The following is a 26325-nucleotide window of genomic DNA, read 5'->3' as shown; positions in this document are numbered from 1 at the left end:
ACAGTAGCCCATTACAAACAGTTTTGTAAGATCCTTAAAAATGTTATTAGGAAGGCAAAGAGTATGTGGTTTGCAAATAGAATAGCTCATTCGCAGGTACATCGAGTATAGATTTGTGTCAGGAAGTCATTTCTGAAAGTATTTGTATGGAGTGTAGCCATGTATGGGAGTGAAACATGGACGATAAATAGTTTGGACAAGAAGAGAATAGAAGCTTTCGAATTGTGGTGCTATAGAAGAATGCTTAAGATTAGATGGGTAGATCACATAACTAATGAGGAGGTATTGAATAGGATTGGGGAGAAGAGACGTTTGTGGCACAACTTGACTAGAAGAAGGGATCGGTTGGTAGGACATGTTCTGAGGCATCGAGGGATCACCAATTTAGCATTGGAGGGCAGCGTGGAGGGTAAAAATCGTAGAGGGAGACCAAGAGATGAATACACCCAGCATTTTCAGAAGGATGTAGGTTGCAGTAGATACTGGGAGATGAAGTTTGCACAGGATAGAGTAGCATGGAGAGACCGCAACAACAACAACAATTCACAGGTGAAAATTAAAACCATATGGTAAGTTGCGAAGGAAGTGTGGTCAGCAGTTCGACCTTGTAAAACTAGATCGTAGTAAAAATGTTTCTGTTGCTGATAAGTCAGCTAAATCATTTTCTGAGCATTGCTGGCGAATTAAATAAAAACTTAGTTTCTACAGGGTCTCATATAACACTCTCGTAAAATGCCTTTCCGAGATTTATGTCTGAAATACTCCTGTGTGATACTGATAAGGTGGAGATTGAGTCAATAATCAAACCACTGAAGACTAAGGGCTCTATGAATTTCATGGAATGTCTAGTAGAATATTAAATTACTGTGCTGCACACATTAGTTCTGTACTTTGCCACATTCGTAATTTTTCCTTTAAGAATGGCCAGTTTCCTAACCGATTACTCAGTAGTAATGCCACTTAGTAACAAGAGCGAGAAAGGGCTAATGCAGACAATTTTAAACCTATTTCTGTGCCTTCAGGGTTTGCTAAAGTTATTGAAAAGGCTGTATATGAAAGGATAATTGATCATTTAATTTCACATATTATGGTATCAAAATTACAGTTCGTTTTTAGAAGTGATTTAACAACTTAAAATTTTATTTTCTCTTTTCTCTGTGAGGTACTGGATGGATTAAACACTAGGTTTCGAACGGTAGGCATATTTTTTCCTTAACTGAGGAATTTGATTGTGTTGCTCACAAATATTGCTCCAAAAGTTGAAGTTGGACCATTATGGAATATGGAGAGTAGCTCACAATTAGTTCACCTCTTCAGATATCAAAAGGTCATTATTCAGTGTTGAGAATGGCTGGGATGTGGGGTCTGAGTGGGTTACAGTTAAGTGGGGCACAGGGGGGGGGGGGGGGAGTCTGCACCAGGGATCAGTGTTGGGGCCACTCCCGTTCCTTATTTATTGAAATAATATGCCCTCTAGTGTTGTTGTTGTTGTCTTCAGTCCTGAGACTGGTTTGATGCAGCTCTCCATGCTAATCTATCCTGTGCAAGCTCCATCTCCCAATACCTACTGCAACCTACATCCCTCTGAATCTGTTTAGTGTATTCATATCTTGGTCTCCCTCTACGATTTTTACCCTCCACTCTGCCCTCCAATGCTAAATTTTTGATCCCTTAATGCTTCAGGACATGTCCTACCAGCCGATCCCTTCTTCTAGTCAAGTTATGCCACAAACTTCTCTTCCCCCCAATCCTATTCAATACCTCATTAGTTACGTGGTCTACCCACCTAATCTTCAACATTCTTTTATGGCAGCACATTTCGAAAGCTTCTATTCTCTTCTTGTCCAAACTGTTTATTGTCCATGTTTCACTTCCATACATGGCTACACTCCAAACAAATACTTTCTGAAATGACTTCCTGACACTTAAATCTAAACTCGATGTTAACAAATTTCTCTTCTTTAGAAACGCTTTCCTTGCCATTGCCAGTCTATATTTTATATCCTCTCTACATCGACCATCATCAGTTATTTTACTCCCCAAATAGCAAAACTCCTTTACTAGTTTAAGTGTCTCATTTCCTAATCTAATCCCCTCAGCATCACCCGACTTAATTTGACTACATTCCATTATCCTCGTTTTGCTTTTGTTGATGTTCATCTTATATCCTCCTTTCAAGACACTATCCATTCCGTTCAACTGGTCTTCCAAGTCGTCTGCTGTCTCTGACAGAATTACAATGTCATCGGCGAACCTCAAAGTTTTTATTTCTTCTCCATGCATTTTAATACCTACTCCGAATTTTTCTTTTGTTTCCTTTACTGCTTGCTCAATATACGGATTGAATAACATCGGGGAGAGGCTACAACCCTGACTCACTCCCTTCCCAACCACTGCTTCCCTTTCATGTCACACGATTCTTATAACTGCCATCTGGTTTCTGTACAAATTGTAAATAGCCTTTCGCTCCCTGTTCAGCGGCACCGTTTGACTGTGGCGAAAACGGCGCGGACGTCAGATGTTGAATACCATTGGCCTTGCAGAATGACTGAAATTCTGCGGACATGAATTGTGGGCCATTTTCGGAAACTTGCCTGTGGAAGACCTTCAATGCAAAAGATAGCAGATAACGCTTGGATGGTGGCAGATGACGCCGTGGAAGTCGCGGTGGCGCTGATTGTTGTTCGGCACACACCATGCAAGAGGAACACATATTCGTAATCGTGGCATCGATTCCGAACCGAGTACAGTGCTGAAGAGCAAGTTGTATCGTTCTCACTATACCCCAATGTCCTTGGTGGAGAAGCTGTAAGACAGAGGACTGTAACGAACGTGGTCCCACGACCCTGGACTGGTCATTATCAGAACGCAACAGCAAAACACCACGTCGTACAAAAAGTCTCTCCTGGTGAGCAAAAAATTGGCGAACCAACGGGTCCCCGATCCGTGACTTTGACAAGGGCCACTGCGTAGCAACAAAACGGAGAACGGTAACAAGGACAGAGTCGGCAGCTGTGGATGTAGCTACACGACGAAAATCAATCTGAAACGATTCGACCATGTCATCGGTTTCCGAATCAATGAACATGCAAGCAAGTTCGGAGGAATCGAATGCTCTATCCTCAGCAACAGGCAAACGGGACAACGCATCGGCGTTTCTGTGCTTAGCAGTGGACCGATACAAGATATCGTAGCGGTAGTGCGAGAGGAAAATAGACCAGCGAATGAACTTCTGCGCTGTACTTGGAGGTACAGGCATGTTCGGATGAAAAAGCGATGTCATGTTCGGATGAAAAAGCGATGTCAAAGGTTTGTGGTCTGTGATGATGGTAAAGTGATGACCATACAAGAAACCATGAAACTTTGTAACACCAAATACGAGAGCCAATGCTTCTTTCTCGATCTGTGAATAATTTCTTTGCGCAGACGGGAGCAATTTGGACGCAAAGGCAATAGGGCGATCGTGTGATCCATCTTTGTGCGCAAGCAGAGCACCGATCCCGAAATCCGATGCATCCACCATCAACAAAAGGGGCTTCTGGGGATCGAATGGCGTAAGGCAAGTATTGGAAAGCAACACCGATTTCAACTGGCGAAAGGCGCGTTCGCATTCCGTCGTCCAGACGAACGGAACACCTTTACGGCGTAAGCGATGAAGCGGAGCTGAAACTGAATAGGCGTGTGGAACATATCGGTGATAATATTAGATTTTTCCAGCACACTCTGTAGCTGCTTCATATTCTGCGGCGAAGGCAAGTCTTGTATGGCACGAAGGTGCGTGGGACTGGGGTGTATGCCTTGGGCATTGAGTACATGTCCCAGGTATGGCAAATCACGAGCAAAAAACACACATTTGTCCTTCCACAAGCGAAGACTATTTTGTCGCAAGACCTGAAATAATGTTCTGAGATTGGCCAAATGTTGTTCTTCCATCTTTCCGGAGATCACAATATCGTCCAGATAATTTGCTGCAGTAGGGACTGACGCACAAACAGTTTGTAGATATTCCTGAAACAATGCAGGGGCGGATGCACACCCGAATGGCAGTCGTTTGAATTGATACAACCAAAGATACGTGTTAACCACCAAAACGCGCTGGGATTCTTCGTCCACCAGTATTTGCAAGTACGCATCTGCGAGGTCCAACTTGGAAAAATATTTACCCGGGCACAGTTTGTCAAAAAGATCTTCCGGGCGGGGTAAAAGAAAAGTTGCAATCACTAGTTGTGGATTCACTGTTGCCTTGAAGTCCACACAAAGTCTCAATTTTCCCAAAGGTTTGGGCAAAATTACTAAGGCTGATGCCCAGAGAGAAGCCTGCACACGTTCAATTACACCTTGTGGTTCCAAATCGTGTAATGTTTTTGCGACCTCATCACGCAATGCGTCGCGAACATTGCGCGCTCTGAAAAATTTCGGTTGCGCTTTTACTTTCAGTTCCAAATGTGCTTTATAGTTCTTAGCGCAACCAAGGCCCGGTGCAAAAAGATCTGCAAATTCTTCACATAGACGAGAAACACTGTCGGAAGGCACAGTTTGGTTCACCGATAGGACCTGATTTACTATAGACAAGTTAAACAACTGAAATAAATCGAAACCAAACAAGTTCACTGCAGAAGAAGAACGAAGGAAGTAAAATGACAAGTTTTGTTTGTCCTTTGTATGTTGCAATGAGGCTGCACTGTCCTAACACAGGGATATCTTGACCTGAATAACTAGTTAACATTTGCGGCACGCAACGGAGGTGTGTCCAGCTGTTTGTACGTGTCCTGATTGATCAGTGAAACTGCAGCTCCGGTATCGAGCTGGAATGGTATCACTTTGCCGTTAATGTCCAAGTCTACAAAAAGTTTATTGTCCTGCTGACGACAAGAGCGACTGTCTCGTGCAACGTGAACTGACTCTGGTACAAAATCACTTGCGACTTGACGGGAGTTCAGGCGATGTCGACACACTATTTGTGGGATGAACACAATCATTGTTAGAGAGAGTGACACAGAGCGGAGTGGAATAAACTACATGAATTTCCATGGGTCTAGTAGCGCACCGCGGGCATGATTTTAGCACTGCATTTGCCTGCCGGCGCGGCACACGTGGCTGAGAGCCTGGCGGCAGCGGCGCGGCCGGGCGCGAGGGCTGTTTACTGTTCCATGCAGCTCGCCCGGCGGGCCGGTTAACCTGACACACTGCTGGCGAAGTTTCAAATGATTCCTGAGCAGTGTCCTGCCATCCAATACGTCCATCACTTGTTGAAGGGAGGGATTGACTAGTTTCAAAATCTGTTCCCTTATACGAACATCAGAAACATTCTGTGCAATTGCATCACGTATCATAGTATATGAATAAGGGAGTCCACATTGACACTCAAAAGCACAATCCCTAGTAAGGCCTTGCAAGATTGCAACCCACTCCCGATTAGTCTGACCTGCCATACGTTTTGTACGAAAGAAGGTATATTGTTTCGCAACTACATTAACTGATTCTTTGAAATATGCATCTAATGCAGACAAAATTTCTTCGTAGGACAGAGTTGCTACGTCACGTCGGGGAAATAATTTGACTATCACACGGTATGTGTTCACCCCTACTGAGGACAACAAAAAAGGCTGCCGCTCGTTACCTTGAATTCTGTAGGCGGCGAGATGGAATCCAAATTGGCGTGACCACTCCGTCCAGCTTTCCAGTGCAGCATCAAAAGGTCGAAAAGTTGGTGCAACAGCGTGTTGTGGCTGCGTTAGTGGTGGAGCGGCGGCTGCCGCATCGTTTTGCATTGCACGTTGAACCTGGACGAGCTGTCCAAGGGCATCCAGTAATGCCTGCGTCTGCTGATTCTGTAAGTGATAAAATTTGGACAGTACATCTGGAGATTGTGGCGAAGCCATTACACAAGTAATTCAGGGGCAGTTTAGAGAAGAACGCGCGGTTTTGCCTCATTGCCAATGTTTTGGTTGGCAGGAGAGCCAACACCGTGTTACTAGAGGAGGCCGAAATGCACGCGTTTTAGCTCACGCAGGCTGGCGTGAGGTCTGGAACAAACCAAGGAAATTAGAATTTAGAAAAACGGACTTAGCTGGTGGAATACTTGACTTAAATCCATTAATGATGGACGTCGGTCTTGACGGTACATGATTCACAATATCAATAGTAACTGATGATGGCACCTTGCTAGGTCTTAGCAAATGACATGGCTGAAGGCTATGCTAAACTATCATCTCGGCAAATGAGAGCGTATTTTGTCAGTGAACCATCGCTAGCAAAGTCGATTGTACAACTGGGGCGAGTGCTAGGAAGTCTCTCTAAACCTGCCGTGTGGCGGCGCTCTGTCTGCAATCACTGATAGTGGCGACACGCGGGTCCGACGTATACTACCGGACCGCGGCCGATTTAAAGGCTAGCACCTAGCAAGTGTGGTGTCTGGCGGTGACACCACTGAAAGTACACAATTACGACGCAGTTACGGACATCCAACAAAACTATGCTGCAGTACCAAATGCAATTCCAAAAAAGGACTACAGTGACTGTTTATAAACCCTATTAAAACGATTTCAGCTGTGTGTCGGTTTAGGGGAAGACTATTTTGAATAAGTACATTGAACCGATAGAGGTACTCAGAGTACCCTCCACCACACACCATCAGGTGGCTTGCGGAGTATGTATGTAGATGCAGATTTTGTGAACATAATCCATGACTTTTATTTTTCATAGCCACATTCCTAACGGAACTGGGACACCGAGTATTCACCAGAGCCAAACAATCCTATGATCTTCTCGTGATGAAATCCTTCCAGAAAGACCCAAGTCCACTCTTCATGTCACGGTGTTGTCGTGAGTCCATCTCATTATATCTTGGTCTGCAGTCACTGCGCTACGGCCAATTATCTGTGCAATCTGACGGTATGGTGCTCACATGTCTGACACAACAATGGTGTGACAAATTGAATGTGCATCATATCCAGGCTTTCTGCGTAGCAATCTCCCCTTGAAAAGTTGTAGTGATGTTCGACGCAGATACCACTAAATAGTCACACCACTCTTCATCTGTACGAATGCCTTTTTTCTGTACTAAAATTAAGCACTCATAAGAATGAAATTTTGCTAAACATATTTCACAGGGATGGAAATATTGGATATAGGATTCATAGTATAATACTTTCCATTTCATTCAGTGTGTAACGTTTTTTTACCTTTCTAAATAGCTACTAGTATAAAACTACGTCTCCCGCCACTAGCGTCTTCTTAATATCAGTGTACTAGCCTCGCTATGCATTGGCTCTACGCACAGAGGCTGCTCTCCATCTCTAATAACCTTGATACTGGCATTACATCTCATCCTTACTTTCTTACCACGGTACAGATGAGACTGATGTTTTGTTTGACACCAAAGTGAACTTACTAAGACAGACATGAGTAGGCCGATGGTAATTAAGCTTGTGAATGTTGTTGTTCTCCTGTCCAAAGAAGCATGTTGTATTTACACACTGGGCTACAAATTTTAATTGTGATGGGCACTGGACTGTTTGCATGCATCTTATATGATAACATAATGCAAAAATACTATGGGGACTTAATAGGAGTACATTTTTTTCCAGCTTATCAGCCTTCTGAAAGGTTCAATGTGGCCCACAAAGAATTCCTCTCTTGTAGCATTCTCTTCAACTTAGAGTACTGTAAAATGGGGTAAAGCGGATCAAAAATTTATCTTTTTTTTTTAAGAAAAGAGGACTTAAAGGGTTAATGAGAATCTGATAAAAATTGGCAGGTATTTTACATTTATCATCTTTCAAATTCCACTAACATATTTTTACAGAACATGGTTACCAAGAGAAAAATTATGAAAATCTGATCTGCTTTACCCCGCTACTTGGAGTAAAGTGAATCGCCTATATATTTTCATAGTTAAACCACTTTTCCCTATTCAAGGTGGAAAGTGGACCACTGTATGTCTTTTTAGATGAAATAATGGTGTGTGGTGGTATTTGTTTTTAAAAAAAGTCATTTAATGTCATAATTATGGTTGAAAATACAGTTAAATGAGTACTGCTTTTAAGAACACAAAACCATCATCATGTTACATCATGTTACATATGGCAGTTCTATCTACTCCACACTGTTCACACTAATGTCTGAGATTGCATACCAAGCCCTCTTTAGATCTCTCACCTCTTACAAATAATGTTTGATAAGGAAACTGTTTGAATGTCAGCAACATAAGGATACACAAAATGTGTCTCTTTCTTGCCACCTTTGTTCCTTAAAAAAACTGACCATAGCAGTGTATTTATCTGCTTCCATATTTTTCTACATAATGTCTATCTCTTTTTTTCAGTATTGAAGAGAACAAGGACATAATCACCTGTGTCATAATGAATTTCAGAAAATCCGCTCCCTTTGGCTTCCATGACATCCGCCATATCAGCATCATTAACTGCTCTCTCTGCCTCATCTGTAACAATCAAATCTTTGCATTGGACACTTTTTCCTGGCATAATGTTGAGTCGTTTCCCAACTTTATAGGAGCTTGCTGCTATTTGACTTTCACAAGTTTTCTTCAAGTGCTGAATAAGTGAGTCTGTCCAAGACTTTTCCACATCTGCAATGGATGTTCTACATGTTTGAGGCAGTTTGCTCAGAACTTTTTGTGGATCTAGAGGGTCTATGCCACAAGCTTTAAAACCCAATTTCACGTTCTCTGCTGAAGTAGAATTTATGGCTTCAAATGAGGGTTTCAGCACGCTAGGAAATTCTGTTTTAGGAAGTGGTCCTCTGTTTTTCATCTTCCACATACCAAGGACTTTTCACCATTCTCTCTTCAAAGAACAAAAATATTCCACACCCAGAAGGTGGCATATGTGAGTTGAGTTAGGTGGAAGTAAGACAAAACGAATGTTGTTTGCTTCACAATCTTGGATAACTTGTAATGTTAAATGACTTGAGAGATTGTCACCAATAAGCACTTTTGGACCACCAAGCCTCTTGCAATATGGTAGAATTATTGTGGAGAACGACTCACAGAAAATGTCTGCATCAAACGGTCCACTGGAGTTTCGGTTGTATGCAGCACCACTAATTCCACCTTCATTTCATCCAGAGTAAATGTATTTTGCCTTATATACCACATAAGGGGGAAGAACATGTCCATCTGCTGCTGCAGCAACCACGCCGCTGGGGTTACTTTTGCTCCAGTCTACAATTCTCTCAGGATGTTTTACACCCTTCTTCACAACTACTTTGACTGCTCCTGGGTCATCTGTAAAATTTGTCTCATCATAATTTATAATGTGAGACATGAGATTCCCGCAAAGAGTTCTCTAGGTTTCTAAAATAAGATACAATAACTTCCTACGATATCCCAGATCTTGCTCTCTTTATATTCTTTGAACATTTCACAGTCAGTTCACAGATCCATGACATAAATGACTGAACCCAGTCCACACCTGGCATATTGTCTGTAAATCGTGACTCTGTTACTCCCTTCCAGTTTAGATACCACTGTACTACAATTCTCATGTCTGTACTTCCATCTGGAAACCCCCAAAGTACCCATAGAAGACATTCCACAAGACATTTCTCCTTGTTCTCACTTAACACAGTCGGCCTTTCATATTTCATTAATTTATCACCTTCTTTCATCCATCTTTGAAGTGTAGAGTAAGACACAGCATACATTTCAGAAGCATTTTGCGAAGTCATTTCATTGTTCTTTCCTTTTTTACTGCTTCACACAAATAAGCTTCATTATAATTCCTTTTTCCTTTTGCACCAAGCTGCTTTATGTATTTTCAGGGCATGATCCACTTTACCCTTGGAATTACAAGAAAGTAATGTTTGGCCCAATAACTAAAAGATAACCTATGCTAAGAAAGTGAGTTTGACGTACATTGTAGATGTAATATTACTCTGATAGAATTCAGATGAAAAACAGACATAGCTACTAACCTGTGCGCACTGCAACAGTTTGTTTTCGTACACTAAGATAATAATTGCTGATGGTTGTCACAGTCTTCGTTTCTCACCTTGCTTATGACACAGGTAGCAAACATACAGGCACAGCCTTCTATGTATGTCTCAGAGTTAGTGTTGCTCTCTCCTGTCACCTAGATGCCAGTGATTTAGAACAGTAATGTGTCTTTGATCCACTTTACCCCAGGTGATCCACTTTATCCCATTTACGGTAGGACTTTCGCTCTGTGTTTTTAGTTGTTTTCTGGATGTATTCCAGTGCCCTTTCTTCTCCTATATCCATTCCCTCTGCAGCTCTCTTTACTACAATGGAAGCTATTCCCTGATGTCTTGATGAATGTCCTATCATTCTGGTGTTTCTTATCGTCAGTGTTCCCACATGTTAATTTCTTTGCCAATTGTGCAGGGAACATTCCTATTTCATTAGTAAATCTAACCTTCAACATCCTTCTGTAGCACCACACCTAAAATGATTCAATTCTCTTCTCTTCCAGTTTCTCCAGTACATGATTCTGCAAAAAAATTCATATTCTCAAAAATTTCTTCAGTCACACACAGAATAGCTCCACTATCGCTATCTCAGCCATATTCAAAAGTGTTCAAACCACTTGCATTACTTATGAAAATCGGTAAGTTTTAGCTAAGTTGCGTAAATTGGGGTCATGTTAAAAACATCCAAAATAATAAGAATTTTTTGCATCATATTCAAAAATGCAAAGATATTGACAAAACTTGTTTAATTTACAGTATTTTCATGACAAAAATGAGCAAACACACACACAAATTTCACTAAAAATGTTTATTTCAAATGGTGTCTTATCTCATCAGTAAATTCCCTCTATGATCTTCAAATTTTACTGGAAACTATGTAGCATTCATTATGGAATATGGGAACAAGTAGAAAACATAAACAGGCATAAGACAAAATTCACTTTTGCAATTTAATCAACGAATTAAAAATACATACATCACAAGATTTCAAAATGTGCAATAAATCAACTGATGCTTCATGTGCGTGTTCCTTATTATCGTCAACACATGGTAGCCATTGTGAATGTCTGTAGTATGATCTCTGAACCATTGTTGGTGTAAGGTACAACGGATCCTCAAATTAAATATTCTCACATCCAAACTGTTCTACAAAACACATAATTGTGCTAGGCAAGTGTCTCAATGTTAATTCAACATCTATGTTTACAAAAATATGTAAGAAATGCAAAAATGCAATGTTTATGTCAACTGTCACAGTGTCGAAATGAATCTCTCTCTCTCTCTCTCTCTCTCTCTCTCTCTCTCTCAAACACACACAAAAATGTCTGTCAAAATGTACGCCGAAAACATGACTGTGTATTCTCAAATTAACTCTGTTTGTTATTTCCATGGCTAAGTTGTTGCAACTAAGTTGACATTCCACCATTCCACCTTTAACCCTGTGCTTGGTGGAAGCCACAATGGGCACTCGAATATTTCATCTATGTTGTTCTACAAAGCAAATTATGCTTGGCAACTATTGCAGTGTTAATTGATTGCCTAAAATGTCTGCAAAAATACATCAGCAAGACAAAAATTACACACACACACGCACACACACACACACACACACACACACACACACACACACACACACACACACCTATCAAAACTGATGCCTAAAATATGACTGTGGAGTCACAAATGAAAATGCCCCCATGCTATTTTCATGTCTAAATCACTACAAAAACATGAACTCTGCTAAAATATCATGCTAAGTAGATAGCTAATCATTGATTTTATGCCTATGCACAAAAACCTAATTTCATGGAATGCTGTGACATATACCAATCAGAAATATGGTGACAAGGCTCTCTAACACGTTTAGTAAATGTTTTTCCATAATAAATTACTAAATAACACCAAAATCTAATTGTAATCCTACAAAATATGAGATGTAGAACATACAGTATAGCCAAAGACAAACTAATTGCCCAAGCATCACTTTAGGAGACAAAGAAAGTGTTTTGATGAAATCATGGTTGCATTTTGTGATATACAAGGAGACCTTCATAATGCACAGAATGTGAATGTGTAAATGACCAAAGACAATGGTGGACAACGTCCAACACACAGAGGTGAAGATGCTTAGTAGTGGAAGCTAGCTGGACTGTTATTAAATTACCACTAACTAACAGTCCACCTGAATGAACGCTTGCCATCAAACTCTATTCAAGGCAGAGTTGACCACTTAGTGGCCACACACATTGTTGAACACAACATGCTTGATTTCAGTGGCTGTTTTCCCTCACCCATGCCTTCTCTCAATCATATAAATGTGAATTGGAAATTGTTATTAAACACATCCTTCAATCCCACAATGCTTCTGGCTTCAATCTGTGCTGTCCCATGTCCCATCCCCACCTCCATCCCCAGCTCTATGTCCCGCACTTCATCCAATCTACACTCACTGTCTCCTCTCCACATTATTATTTCTGCCCCTTCCACTAATTATCACCTTGCTTAATAATGAACACATCAATTCAGTTAGTCTAAGGAGGGACCTATTCTCATTCAGATGGCCATAATTCTGATTTCACTAGAAGTTTGGCCATCAAAGTAAAATACTGTTCAGTTAACATGTCACTTATCACACCGAGCGAGGTGGCGCAGTGGTTAGCACACTGGACTCGCATTCGGGAGGACGACGGTTCAATCCCGTCTCCGGCCATCCTGATTTAGGTTTTCCGTGATTTCCCTAAATCGTTTCAGGCAAATGCCGGGATGGTTCCTTTGAAAGGGCACGGCTGATTTCCTTCCCTAACCCGAGCTTCTGCTCCGTCTCTAATGACATCGTTGTCGACGGGACGTTAAACACTAACCACCACCACCATCACTTATCACAGGAATAATTATTGTCACCTTACATTATTTTACTCAGACAAGGATATTCTTAGTAGTGTTAGATCAGATGAAGGATGTCTGACATTGGAAGTGACAAGGAGCTTTCTGTGAATGCCATGACAATTGAAAATTTGTACCACACTGTGATTCAAACCCAGATTTTCTGCTTGTCGCACTCACTGGGTTACATTAATTTCTGTATCTTCATCAGTTACAATAAATTCGGTACACTGCAGGAAGTTCGGCCATTTCTTCATGATTTTTGTTAATATAATTTCATGTCATTGCATATTCACTTATTTCTTCTTCCATCAATGCTTTCATTTCATTGATTTTAATTCAGTTCTGCTTGTTAAAAGCAGTCTGGTACAAATTTTCATTAGTGACAACATGTTGGGTAGAATGACAATTAACAAAAAATAAAATGTTTGGGCTTAATGCCACTTTAACAACAAGCTCAAAATAGATGAACAATAGGTTCATATTGAACAAAGATTGGGTAGGTTTCTGATAATTGACTTTTTGAAAGAACAATTCTGGCATTCATGAGATGTAATTTAAGTTAAACCTAGAAAATCTAAATATGACATTCTGGATAGGGATTTCAAATCTGTTCCTCCTAAATCCAAGTACAGTCTCCTAGCTACCTTACATGGTACAAAGAATACTGTAGATGTAATTACCCAACATTCCCAGTCTTTACCAATGCAACTGTGTTTTAGTCACTGGGATTACCCCTTTCACTTCTATTCATTTCCACAGCCTCCATAAGAACATGAACATTCACAATACATAATACTACACTGCAACAGCTCTAGTCACAGAATCATACATGTATGTACACACCTGATGTACTACGTTGATGAAGTGTGTTAGTTAGCATACACATACATCTGTAAAAGAATATGTTACCATATTACAAAAACCTGTGAAGGACACTGACTGGTAACTAGCCTAATTAATAGCAAATGCCATAAAAATACAGTGGTGTGAGATATGAAGATAATGATTTTTTAAAAAGTCTTTTGCACAATTACTATGTTCTCTCTCTCTCTCTCTCTCTCTCCCTTTTTTTTTTTTTTTTTTTTTTTTTTGAACAAATACTATATCACTGTTTGTATATTATCTCAGAATTTTTTTTGAACAAATACTATATCACTGTTTGTATATTATCTCAGAAAAATACACCTAAAAATGGTCAAAAATGAAAAACATAAAATATGCCATTTTTGTTTTATATTTCTGTTTTCACATCTAAATCTCAATCTGCATCCATAATCTATAATCTGCAAACCACTGTGAAGTGCACTGCAACATATACTTCTTACTGTAGGACATGTAATGTTTCTTTCCATTCCATTTTCATGTGGATGGTAGCAAGAATGACTCCTTAAATGCTTGTGTGTGCTGTAATTAGTATAATCTTGTCCTCATGGTCCCATAGGGAATGGTATGTAGAGAGGTGTAGTGTATGCTTTGATATGTCGCTTAACTGTTGTTCTTGGAAATGTCCATGTTTGCTTTCCTGGGATAGTCTGTATTTAGGTTTCTGTCAGTTCAAGTTTATTACCATTTCAGTCGCACACTCCTGTAAGTCAAGCAAACATGTCGTCATCTGTACTGCCATTCATTGCATACATACACTATCACCAATTATTCCTATTTAGTGTGGGTCCTACATACTTTAGCAATATTCTAGGAAGGACAAAATGAGAGTTTTGGAAGCAATCTTCTTTGTAGACAGACTGCATTTTCTGGAGTACCCTACCAATGAACTGAAGTCTGCCACCTTTTTTACTGATGTGATTATTCTAATTCATATCCCTATAAATTGTGACAACCAGGTATTTGTACATCTGATTGATCTTATTTGTAGCTCATGATACTGTAACCACAGGACACTTCACTTTTGCATTTTGTGAAATGCACACTTTTTATATTAATGAAGAATTAAAGCCACAGTGGTTGTCAATCCTTACACCATTTAGAAATCTTGTTGGGTACTGACTAAATAAGTGAGCAGCTTTTTTCAGGTATATCATCATTCTAGATAACTGCACCATCTTAAAAGAGGCTGTATGGTCATTAAAACACAAATTAACAACAGAGGACCTGCTATGCTTCCCTGAGGCATGACTGAAGTTATTTCTACACCAGTCAATCACTCAGCATCCAACATAACACACATCACAAATGTCATTGGATATCTCATATAATAGACCTTTCATTAATAAGAGTTTGAATACTATTGTGCCAAATGCTTTTCGAAACAAAAAATACTCTATGCACCAGATTGCCTTGATTCGTAGCTTTCAGGATACCTTGTGAGAAAAGCTATAGTTGTGTTTTGCATTACTGATATTTTTGGATAAAGCTGGTTGGCACGAAGGACATCATTCTGTTTTACTATGTTTGAGCTCAGAATATATTATAACAAGGGAAACTCTCCATTGCTCCCCCCTCGGATTTAGTGGTAAGAGGGCCAAGTGAACAGCCTGTCAACAACTGAATACAAATCAAGCATGGAGACGGGAAGAAGTTTTACTGAACTATGAAAAAAAAAAAAAAGCAAAATAGAAACTGTGAATGGTCCAAGGACAAGAAGTAAAATATAGTGCAGAATGAGATATTCACTCTGCAGCAGAGTGTGCACTGATATGAAACTCCCTGGCTGATTAAAACTGTGTGCCCCTCCAAGACTTGAACTCGGGACCTTTGCCTTTCGCGGGCATGTGCTCTACCATCTGAGCTACCGAAGCATGACTCACGCCCGGTCCTCACAGCTTCACTTCTGCCAGCATCTCGTCTCCTACCTTCCAAACTTTACAGAAGCTCTCCTGCAAACCTTGCAGAACTAGCACTCCTGAAAGAAAGGATATTGCGGATATATGGCTTAGCCCCAGCCTGGGGGATGTTTCCAGAATGAGATATTCACTCTGCAGTGGAGTGTGTGCTGATAAGAAACTTCTTGGCGGATTAAAACTGTGTGCCCGACCGAGACCCGAACTCGGGACCTTTGCCTTTCGCGGGCAAGTGCTCTACCTTCTGAGCTTCGGTGCTTTGGTAGCTACCAAATGCTATTTTTCTTACATTTGTCTGTTCCAAAAGCCATATTTATATCTTTTCTGAATACTTCTTTCATCTTTAGTAATTGGTTGAGTTGTTGATTTGCTGCTGCCAGTAGTTTTAGATCATCCATGTATAGCAAATGTGTGATTTTGTGTTGGTATGTTCCAGAAATATTGTATTCATAATTTGTATTATATAGCATGTTGGATAGTGGGTTCAGAGCACGGCAGAACCAGAAAGGACTTAATGAGTCTCCTTGGTATATTCCACGCTTAATCTGTATTGGCTGTGATGTGATATTATTTGAATTTGTTTGGATATTAAGTGTGGTTTTCCAATTTTTCATTACTATGTTTAGGAACTGTATCAATTTAGGACCTACTTTGTATATTTCCAATATTTGTATTAACCACGAGTGGGATACACTATCAAACGCTTTTTGGTAATCAATGTATGCATAGCGTAGCAATCTTTGTTTAGTTTTAGCTTGATATGTCACCTCTGCATCTATTATCAGTTGCTCTTTACATCCTCGTGCTCCTTTGCAACAGCCTTTCTGTTCTTCATTTATAATTTTGTTCTGTGTTGTATGTGTCATTAATTTCTGTGTCATGACTGGAGTTAATATTTCTGGAGTTAATATTTTGTATATTGTTGGTAGGCATGTTATGGGGCGATATTTAGCTGAGTTTGCTGTGTCTGCTTGATCTTTAGGTATCAGGTAAGTTATTCCATGTGTAAGTGTATGAGGAAATGTGTATGGGTCTGCAATGTAACTGTTAAATAATTTATATTAAAAACAAAGATTCCAAGACTTACCAAGCGGGAAAGCGCCGGCAGACAGGCACATGAACAAAACACACAAACACACACACAGAATTACGAGCTTTCGCAACTGGCAGTTGCTTCGTCAGGAAAGAGGGAAGGAGAGGGAAAAATGAAAGGATGTGGGTTTTAAGGGAGAGGGTAAGGAGTCATTCCAATCCCGGGAGCGGAAAGACTTCCCTTAGAGGAAAAAAAGGACAGGTGTACACTCGCACACACACACACATATCCATCCGCACATACACAGACACAAGCAGACATCGACGTCTGCTTGTGTCTGTGTATGTGCGGATGGATATGTGTGTGTGTATGTGTGCGAGTGTACACCTGTCCTTTTTTTCCCCTAAGGGAAGTCTTTCCGCTCCCGGGATTGGAATGACTCCTTACCCTCTCCCTTAAAACCCACATCCTTTCATTTTTCCCTCTCCTTCCCTCTTTCCTGACGAAGCAACTGCCAGTTGCGAAAGCTCGTAATTCTGTGTGTGTGTTTTGTTCATGTGCCTGTCTGCCGGCGCTTTCCCGCTTGGTAAGTCTTGGAATCTTTGTTTTTAATATATTTTTCCCATGTGGAAGTTTCTTTCTATTTTATTTACATCATTGTTAAATAATTTAGTTAGATGTGAATGTGTTGAGGTGAACTTCTTTAGCCAGAAATTTGCTATTTTATCTTTTCCAGGGGCTTTCCAATTGTGAGTAGAATTAATTGCTTGTGTGTATTATTATTATTATTATTATTATTATTATTATTATTATTTCGCTGTCTGCTAATCTCTAATTTGTGTCTGAATCATGGTGTAATGTCTGTTTGCAACAGCAAGGTGTAATATAGGGACCTATTATGACAGTTGATTCTGCACAACTAGTCTGTTAGCAGCCAAACGGAAGTGGCTTTCGAATGGGAACCACAAGTGTTTAATAACAAACAACTGAATCCTCCATCAAAAACCATGTCTGATGTGTCATACATGGCATTAGTGACAGTATGTTTGTCATATGATAGGAATATCTTACCGACACGCCTAATTTGTACGCATGGTAAGTGAGTCAGAAGTGCCTCCTTGCCTGATTTAGGATTTTCCTATGAATGAGAATGTGATCACTCCCAAGAAAACAATGACAACACAATAGTTTTATCACAAAAGCTGCAACAAATGAATGCAACTGTTCTGCAATCACACAGTTTCTCCGTGCCCTGTCAAAACATAAATTTTTAATGTTGCTTAAGTTGCGTTCCATTTTGGAAGTTTTGACTCTTGAATTCTTTTGTTGTAACGTAGTTCATACCCATTTATTTGTTGGTTTCATTTCTGTGAGATGTCTGTGTGGTATAGTGCCTGCTCTCATTATTCATGATGTTTACTTGCGACAGTAACATATTCTTACCACATGACTCATAATTCTATGGCAAATCCATAGTATGATAGCTGCCAAGACAACAGAAAGAGAGCAAACATTTCAATGAGAGGATGGACAGTTCATAATGTTGTGAAACAAACAAATGGCAGGAGGGAGTTTTGAACACAGCTTGTCTGCTTCACAATCCAATACCATGATCACTTAACCACGACAATCTTTGTTTGATACTGCACTTCTTACACTTGGACCATTCACTGCCGGCTGGTTACATCATGTCCGCAGGGCTTGTTCAAGTTTACTGATTTTAGCTGCTTCTGAACACTACTGATGCTAATATCTATAGCATTCATCTTTACAGTGATATGAGAATTAAACTGGGGCAGTACTCCTGGATTCTTTGGAAAGTAATATCTTATGTACATTTTAGCATTTCTGTTTCTACTTTGCTACCCTCAATTTCAGGTCCTGTGTAACCCAAGCTGCAAGTTTGGTGCCTTTATATTTCTTTGCTACAGCCAATCGGAGGTTGGGAAAAAAAAAAAAAAAAAAAAAAAAAAAAAAAAAAAAAAAAAAAAAAAAAGCCAAAAGAGCCAACCTCAGATCGTCCATCTAAGCAAGTAAGAGGTAAGGAGGAGCCGGACCTGCATGTCATGCAATTGCACAGCTCCCCCATCACAACCTCTACCTTTTTCAGCTGCCGTGTGTCAGTCGTAGCCGAGCTACGTTCGTGTAAACAAGGCCACTAAGCACGATGCTTCCACCAAATGTGAGTTACGAAGTGTAATCCGTTTTCTGCAAGCAGAAGTACGTAGTGCTGCGGAAATCCATCGCAGAATGAGCAACATGTATGGTAACAACGTTATGAGTGATGGTAGTGTTCGGGAATGGTGTCGAAAATTTAAAGAAGAATGAACAGATGTCCATGATGAAGGTGGATAAGGTCGCAAGTCTGTTGCCACTGTAGGCTTCAAAGAGCGTGTTGATCAGGCGGTGAGATGCAAACGAAGGTTTACAATGAATGAACTGTCAGATTAATTTCCAGACATTTCAAGGTCTGCTTTGTACACAATTGTGGCTGAAGACCTAGGCTATCAAAAATTGTGTGCATGTTGGATCCCAAAAATGCTGAGTAGCGACCACAAAACACAAAGGATGGCATCAGCATTATCGTTTCTCACATTTTATGCCAATGAGGGAAATGTTTTTTTTTAAGTCGATTGTTACTGGCGATGAGTAGTGGGTCCTCAATGAAAATCCTGAAACAAAAGAACAATCAATGCAGTGGATGCACACAGCTTCCCCAAGCAAGCCAAAAAAGTTTAAACATTCACTGACGAAAAGAAAAACAATGGCCACTGTGTTTTGGGACCATAAAGGAGTGCTGCTGGTGGACTTTATGGAGCAAGCTACGATGATAACCAAGGAAGTTTATTGTGAAACTTTGTGTCGTCTCTGCAGAGCCACTCAAAACAAACGCAGAGGAATGCTTTCATCTGGCATTGTTTTGATCTGTGACAACACCCAACCACACAGTGCCAACATGACAAAAGACCTCCTCAAAAAGTTGAAATGGGAAGTTTTTGAACCTCCACCGTACAGCCCGGACCTAGCACCAAGTGATTATCACCTGTTCCGAGAACTGACGTCATGGTTAGGTGGGCAGCACTTCGCTACTAACGAAGAACTTCAGGACGCCATCAAGACTTACCTGTCCTCACTGGCGGCAATATCCTTTAAGGAAGGCATTGAAAAGCTTGTGTCACAGCATGACAAGTGTCTCAATCGTTTTGGCGATTATGTAGAAAAATAAGTTAAGATTTTACTGTACTTTTGGTAATAAAATTATTATTTTCTGTACATTTTTCTTTTATTTGCAGCCAATCGGAGGTTGAAAAAAAAAAAGAAAAAAAAAACAGGCCTCGTATGTAGTAAATGTCAAGTGCTGCAGTAAAACATCATTTTTAATTATAACTGAGGATCAGCTGCACTTCCTTAGTTTCTACTGGTTTTTCACATGAAAAGTTCAGGTCTAAATCCCAACTCTATCCTGATTCAAACTGAGCTGTTATTGATAAAATAAGAAAGAAATAAGTTTAGTCTCCGTGACTGAAATTTTCAAAACAACAAGACAGCAACTAAACACAAATTTACAGATACTGCGACACAAATGGGAATAGGGAAATGTTAGCTCATACAGGTACGAGCTCTTCGCATGGAGTAAGGATCTATGTTTATGCCACTCGAGAAACCTAATAACTATACGCCATAGGAAGTAATAGTCGTCGTATGACAGAAAGCATGCACCTGTAATGTTTTATGCAGGTTCCTGTTAACTTCTGAAAAGCTAATGCATTCTGAAACATTTGTTTCCACACAAAATGATCTCAGTATTTCCAGGCTGTCAAATGAATTAGGAAGATTAGTAATGTGTTACAGCTAATTTTTCCTATAATTTCTTCAACATTATGGTCTTCATCTTCTACTTATTATTCTGTTTCCAACAACCCACTGTTCCATCCAACTACCTCCCCCCCCTCACACACACACACACACACACACACACACACACACACACACACACTTGCTTGTGTATCAGAGTTCAGAACAACATTTCATTTTTTCGTACATCTGTACATTTTTTTCTTCCAACAAAGAACAGATCAAAAGATTAAGACTTTAACACACCATTTATGATGTGACCATTACAGACAGGATGTAATAATGCCCTGAAGAAGTATGTGGAAGGAAATCAACATTGATGTTTTTAAAGCAGTCAACTTAGCAGTCACTTTAAAATATGTTTCCAGAACCCAGAAATGGTTATTCCTGCAAAAAGCATGGTCACTGCTTTAAACAAAACGCTGTGTCATCTGATCTGGCTCCACATCTGTTCTGGTTACAACTGTTGGTAAACTGATGTTCTTCTGTGCCTCATCTGACTGTCAATGAGTAGCATAATACCAGAGACTGTACTGTAGAATGTAACTTCGTGTTAGTGCTGACGAAATTACCAATTTAAAACCAAATGTTCCATGACAAAATCCTGAATATGCCTACTTTATGTATAGCATTCACCATTGGATGTTTTTATAGTAACACTAATAATTATTATTACAATTTTGATAATACAAATACACTTCTTGGGTTTGCCACTGGATTGTATTGTGTAACTCACACAGTATTTCATCAATGTAACTGCTCGACACCATCAGGTGGTGGTAGCGGCTGCTGCAGGGTATGACTGACGATAATCATACAGCGGCCTCAGAATTTATCATGCTGGGAGCAGGCAATACATGGGTACAGGAAGACACTCTTAGTTGGAGGAAAGCGTCGCTCCTGGTGCTCCCTGCTCGGAACCAGAGAAAGGCCATCCATGCGTGCACTATGGGCAATGACTGTGCTGCTGGACGCTCCTGTGCTTAAAGTCTGAACTAAATCTCAGTTGTGCATTGCGTCACTTGATGAATTGGAAGTTTTTGTTTTCCCTGTTGTGATTTAATGGCAGCCAGTACCAGACTACAGGCAGTGCTTAGTTGAAAACCTGCATCCCTGTTTATATGATTGTCCGCCAAACGAATATGTATGGCCTCCTTAACAACACAGTCCCAGATAGATGACACTGGGGATAAAATTTTTTTCTGTTCATAAAGCATGCAATGCCCCGTGTCCAGGCAATACTCCACTACCGCTGATTTATCAGGTTGCCCCAGGTGTGTATGATGATCATGTTCGACGCAACATTCTTGCACAGTTTGGCATGTCTGTCCAATATAAGATTTTCTGCATTGGCATGGAATGTTTTACTTGCCACATTTTCTGAGGCCAAGGTTGTCTTTGACTGAGCAGAAGAAATTCCTCAGTTCTGCTGGTGGCTGAAAAACACAGTTGATGATGTGCTTTTTGAGGATTCTATCTATTCTCGAAGACATGCCATCAAAATGGGGCAAGAATGCAGTTGCAGCAAGTGCCTCCGCATCTTCATTTACATCCTTGCTTCGAGGTTGCTTAGAACAGAATGCATGATGTAACTGCCTATGGGAATAGCCATTCTGTTGTAAAACCATTCTCAGGTGTTGTAGCTCACCAGGTAGACTGTCGGCATCTGACACTATATGTGCTCTATGCACCAAACAGCGTAGGACACTACCACATTGCACAGGATGATGACAATTTGTGGCTTGCAAATATAGCTCTGTATGAGTTGATTTGCGATGGACCCTTTGTCCTAGTATACCATCAGTTTTTCTTCTAAGATGTCAAGGAATGGTAAGATGCCATCCTTTTCCACTAAGATTTTGAACTGTATATTGGGATGGAGTGAGTTCTGATGCCGGAGAAACACAGATAATGCCTCTATTCTGTGGGGCCAAACCACAAATGTATCGTCTACACACTGCCTGACACAATAAGGTTTGAGACTTGCCGACCTCAAAATCTTCCATAAAACAGTTGGCCACCATGAGAGACAGAGGACTTCCCATGGCGATACCGTCTACTTGTCAAAATACTGGTCATTTAATACGAAATAAATTGAGGTAAGCACATGTTCAAATAATGCCACAATGTCTCTCTCAAACTGTCTCTTGATAAGCTCTAATGATTCCTACAGAGGTACTTTTGTAAACGAAGATGTAACGTCAAAGCTAACCAAAATATCCAACACTTGTTTGCTTAAATGTCTTCAGATGTTCTATGAGTCCTCTGCTTATCAGCAGCAAGTTTCAGAGAGACATTGTGGCATTATTTAAACATGTGCTTACCTCGACATATTTCTTATTCAGTGACCACTATTTTGAAAAAGTGGACAGTGTCACCATGGGAAGTTCTCTGCCTTTCATGGTGGTCAACTATTTTATGGAAGACTTTGAGGAAAAAAAGCTGTAGTCGGCAAGTCTCAAACCTTCTTGTTTCTGGCGATATGTAAACGATACATTTGTGGTGTGGCTCCACGGAATAGAGACATTACCTGTTTTTCTCCAGCATCTGAACTCAGTCCATCCCAATACACAGTTCAAAATCTTAGTGGAGAAGGATGGCATCTTACCATTCCTGAATGTCTTAGTCAGAAGAAAAGCTGAAGGTACACTGGGACACAGCGTCTACAATAAATCAACTCATACGGAGCTACATTTGCAGGCCACGAGTTGCCATCATCCTGTGCAATGTGGTAGTGTTCTACACTGTTTGGTGCATAGAGCACATATAGTCTCAGATGCCGACAGTCTACCTGGTGAGCTACAACACCTGAGAATGGTATTCCAACAGAATGGTTATTCCGATAGACAGATACACCATGCATTCTGTTCTGAGCAGACTTGAAGCAGGGATGTAAATGAAGATGCAGGGGCACCCACTGCAACTGCGCTCTTGCCCTATTTTGGTGGAATTTCTTCAAAAATAGAAAGAATCCTCAAAAAGCACGTTATCAAGTGTGTTTTTCAGCCAACAGCAAATCTGAGGAATTTCTTGTGGTCAGTCAAAGATGACCTTGGCCTTAGGAAATGTGGCGTGTATACAATCCCATGCCAATGTGGAAAATCTTATATTGGACAAACATGCTGAACCGTGTAAGAACATAGTGTCAAACATCATTATCATCATCATCATCATCATCATCATCATCATCATACGTGCCCGGCGCAACCTGATAAATCAGCAGTAGCGGAGCATTGCCTGGACATGGGACATCGCATACTTTACGAACAGATGGAAATTTTAATCCTAGTGTCATCTTTCCAGGACTGTGTTGTTATGGAGGCCATACATATCCGTAAAGCGGCCAATCTTATCTACAGGGATGCAGAGTGCACACCTGGAATCCAGTACTGGCTGCCATTAAATACAACAGGGAAAACAAGAACTTCCAATTCATCAAGTGATGCAATGCGCAATTGAGATTCAGTTCAGACTTTTACCGCATGAGCGTCTGCCAGCACAGTCATTGCCCATAGCACACGCGCAGACTGCCTTTCTGCAGCTCCGAGCAGGGGGGCACCAAGAGCGCCGCTTTCCTCCGACTACAAGGGTATTCCCACACATGCCTATTGCCTGCTCCCAGTATGATACATTCTGATGCCACCACACGATTATCATCAGTCATGCCCTGAAGCAGTGACAGCAGCAGCTACCACCACCTGATGATGTCGAGCAGTTGCATCGATGAAATATTGTTCGAGTAACACAAACCTGAGAAGCATACTTGCAACAGGACTGTCGGGAAAGCAGGAAAAGTCACAATTTTGATAATAGTAAAGAAAGTAATAAATACCAATCTCTGTATGAAGTTTTTATGTTTCAGCCATGACTTTTACAACACAAGGTAGTTTCTTTCTTATCTTCTCAAAGCATTGTTCCACAAAGTACATAAAGTACATAAATTACAAAATTGTTATATTTCCTCATGACTTAAATTAGCAGAAATTCAAAAGAAACAGATCAAAATTCAGTAACAAAAATAAACAACTTCAGGAAAAAAAATTTCCAACTAATATCAGTAATAATAATAGTAGTAGTAATACATTTGCTTGGCAGCTCATATTAATGACAAGAATACAGTAATTATGTATGTAGGCCCCTAAGCATCTCTCAAAACATTCAACCTTCATTGAAAATACATTCATATTTTAAAAGTAATTTTCTTTTCTACATGTAATAGTCAATTCTTGATACATTCTTAGACCGATGTTCCAGGAATGTAATTTTTGTTAATCTTCATTATTTACTGTCATACCAATGTTAAACTTCAAAACATTACAAAAAATTATTATTGCCTTCTATTTTGATAGTCTTGTATTTATGTTGTTATTTTATGCATGAAAATACAAATGTTTTTTTTCTGAAATAACCAGGTTAGTTTTACATCGGTTTGAAGCTCCTTTCTTTTAATGCCTTATGGAAAAGGGCTTAAGGAATATCAAATTTTGGCAAGAGAAAATTACAATAAATAATGTACAATTATTTCATACACATTCAACTGTAGGTGTAACATAATGTAATCAGGTATAAGGTTTAATTCTTATAAAAAAATCACCGATGTGGAATATACTTTATATTATGGCTATTTACATCTCTTCATAGTGAAAGTATTTGGCAAATGAAAATTCAATGATACTGGACAATTTCAGTGTCAAAATACATCAGTCTCCAACAGTACAAGAGCGTACTTCCATCAATAAATCAATGGATCTAATAGTCCATGCATTCTTCCAGCAAAGTAAGGTTTCTATCACCATTTTCGCAGCCCAAGCAATTTAGATCCACAGGTTCTAAAACAAACAAAGTTGTTTTGAGTTAATAAATTTGGCCACCAGTGACAGTAAAAGTAAAAATATTGTGATTGCCAGTTTTAATCAGCAAATTAAAATCATGAGAAAGAATTGGTCTTCATATCACAATCCTCCAAACAATGAAATGAGTGCTCTGGTGAAAGTAGATAACTGTTTAAGTTTTCCGAGTTTCACATATTTTTCAAAAGTTGAGAATGTGAAGAGAGACATATTGGTGAGAATTAGGAAAGGACACACAAAATATAGTATTATGCAATCATACAGAAAGATAATAGTAACCAAAATTATAGCTGCAATACGGAGGGAAGCAAAGTATACAAAAAAACAAATAAATAAAAATGAATAAAAAATTACAACGTGACATCAGTAAGGACGCTAAAATCAGATGAAAGATGACCATCCCCTGAAGCCTCATCTGTAGTCCCATTCACAGATGAACACTACATCCTCCAGAAGCAAATATCCTCTGCCTCATCATCAAATGGCTCACATACCCAATGAGAAGCCAGAAAATTGTGCCCACTTCATTACACAGTTCTACATACAATTGAAACAACTGAACAATATTAGTTACTAGGGCTTTCTACCCCTCCGAACATGAAATTAGTTCACACACCCGAGCAAAGGTCTTTTCCAAAAAGTCTTAAGACTGAAGTCATTTTATTGTAGTGCAAGTATTGTGAATTAATATTCTTCACAATACAAAGCTTCCTGCAGCAGTATATCATGCAAGCATGTTTTCCATCTTTTGTACGTCCTCTGGAAGTGGGCAGCCACAAGGAACTTCAGGCTGCATTCTGGAGTTACTTGGACTGCTTAAACTGCCCTCAAATCATCTGAATTATAGCACATCTCGTAGATGATATCCAAGGTCTCTATATTAGATTTAGTCAGTTCAACACAAAATTTGATGAAAATTCTAAGGTTCTCTATTTGTCACCCAAAACAGAGA

The 26325-nt window shown here is 39.9% G+C and overlaps 2 protein-coding genes across 9 annotated transcripts in view; both read right to left on the bottom strand.

Moving 5' to 3' along the window:
- The window catches only part of LOC126284339 (trypsin delta-like), a 46487-nt gene extending 40176 nt beyond the window's left edge, over window positions 1-6311 (bottom strand). Inside the window, exon 1 of the mRNA XM_049983191.1 lies at window positions 5621-6311. Within this exon, the coding sequence (XP_049839148.1) occupies window positions 5621-5692 (72 nt within the window). The 5' untranslated portion in view covers window positions 5693-6311. The remainder of the gene's footprint in view (window positions 1-5620) is intronic.
- An 18049-nt stretch (window positions 6312-24360) lies between these two features.
- Window positions 24361-26325, bottom strand: part of LOC126283943 (ankyrin repeat domain-containing protein 50-like) — a 471892-nt gene continuing 469927 nt past the window's right edge. For all 8 annotated transcript variants that reach the window (XM_049982337.1, XM_049982338.1, XM_049982340.1 and 5 more), the window contains one exon: window positions 24361-25352. The gene's annotated coding sequence lies outside the window, so the exon portion shown is untranslated. The remainder of the gene's footprint in view (window positions 25353-26325) is intronic.

Source organism: Schistocerca gregaria, chromosome 8, assembly GCF_023897955.1.
Source record: "Schistocerca gregaria isolate iqSchGreg1 chromosome 8, iqSchGreg1.2, whole genome shotgun sequence".
NCBI lineage: Eukaryota > Metazoa > Arthropoda > Insecta > Orthoptera > Acrididae > Schistocerca > Schistocerca gregaria.
This window is presented reverse-complemented; position numbering and strand designations above follow the sequence as displayed.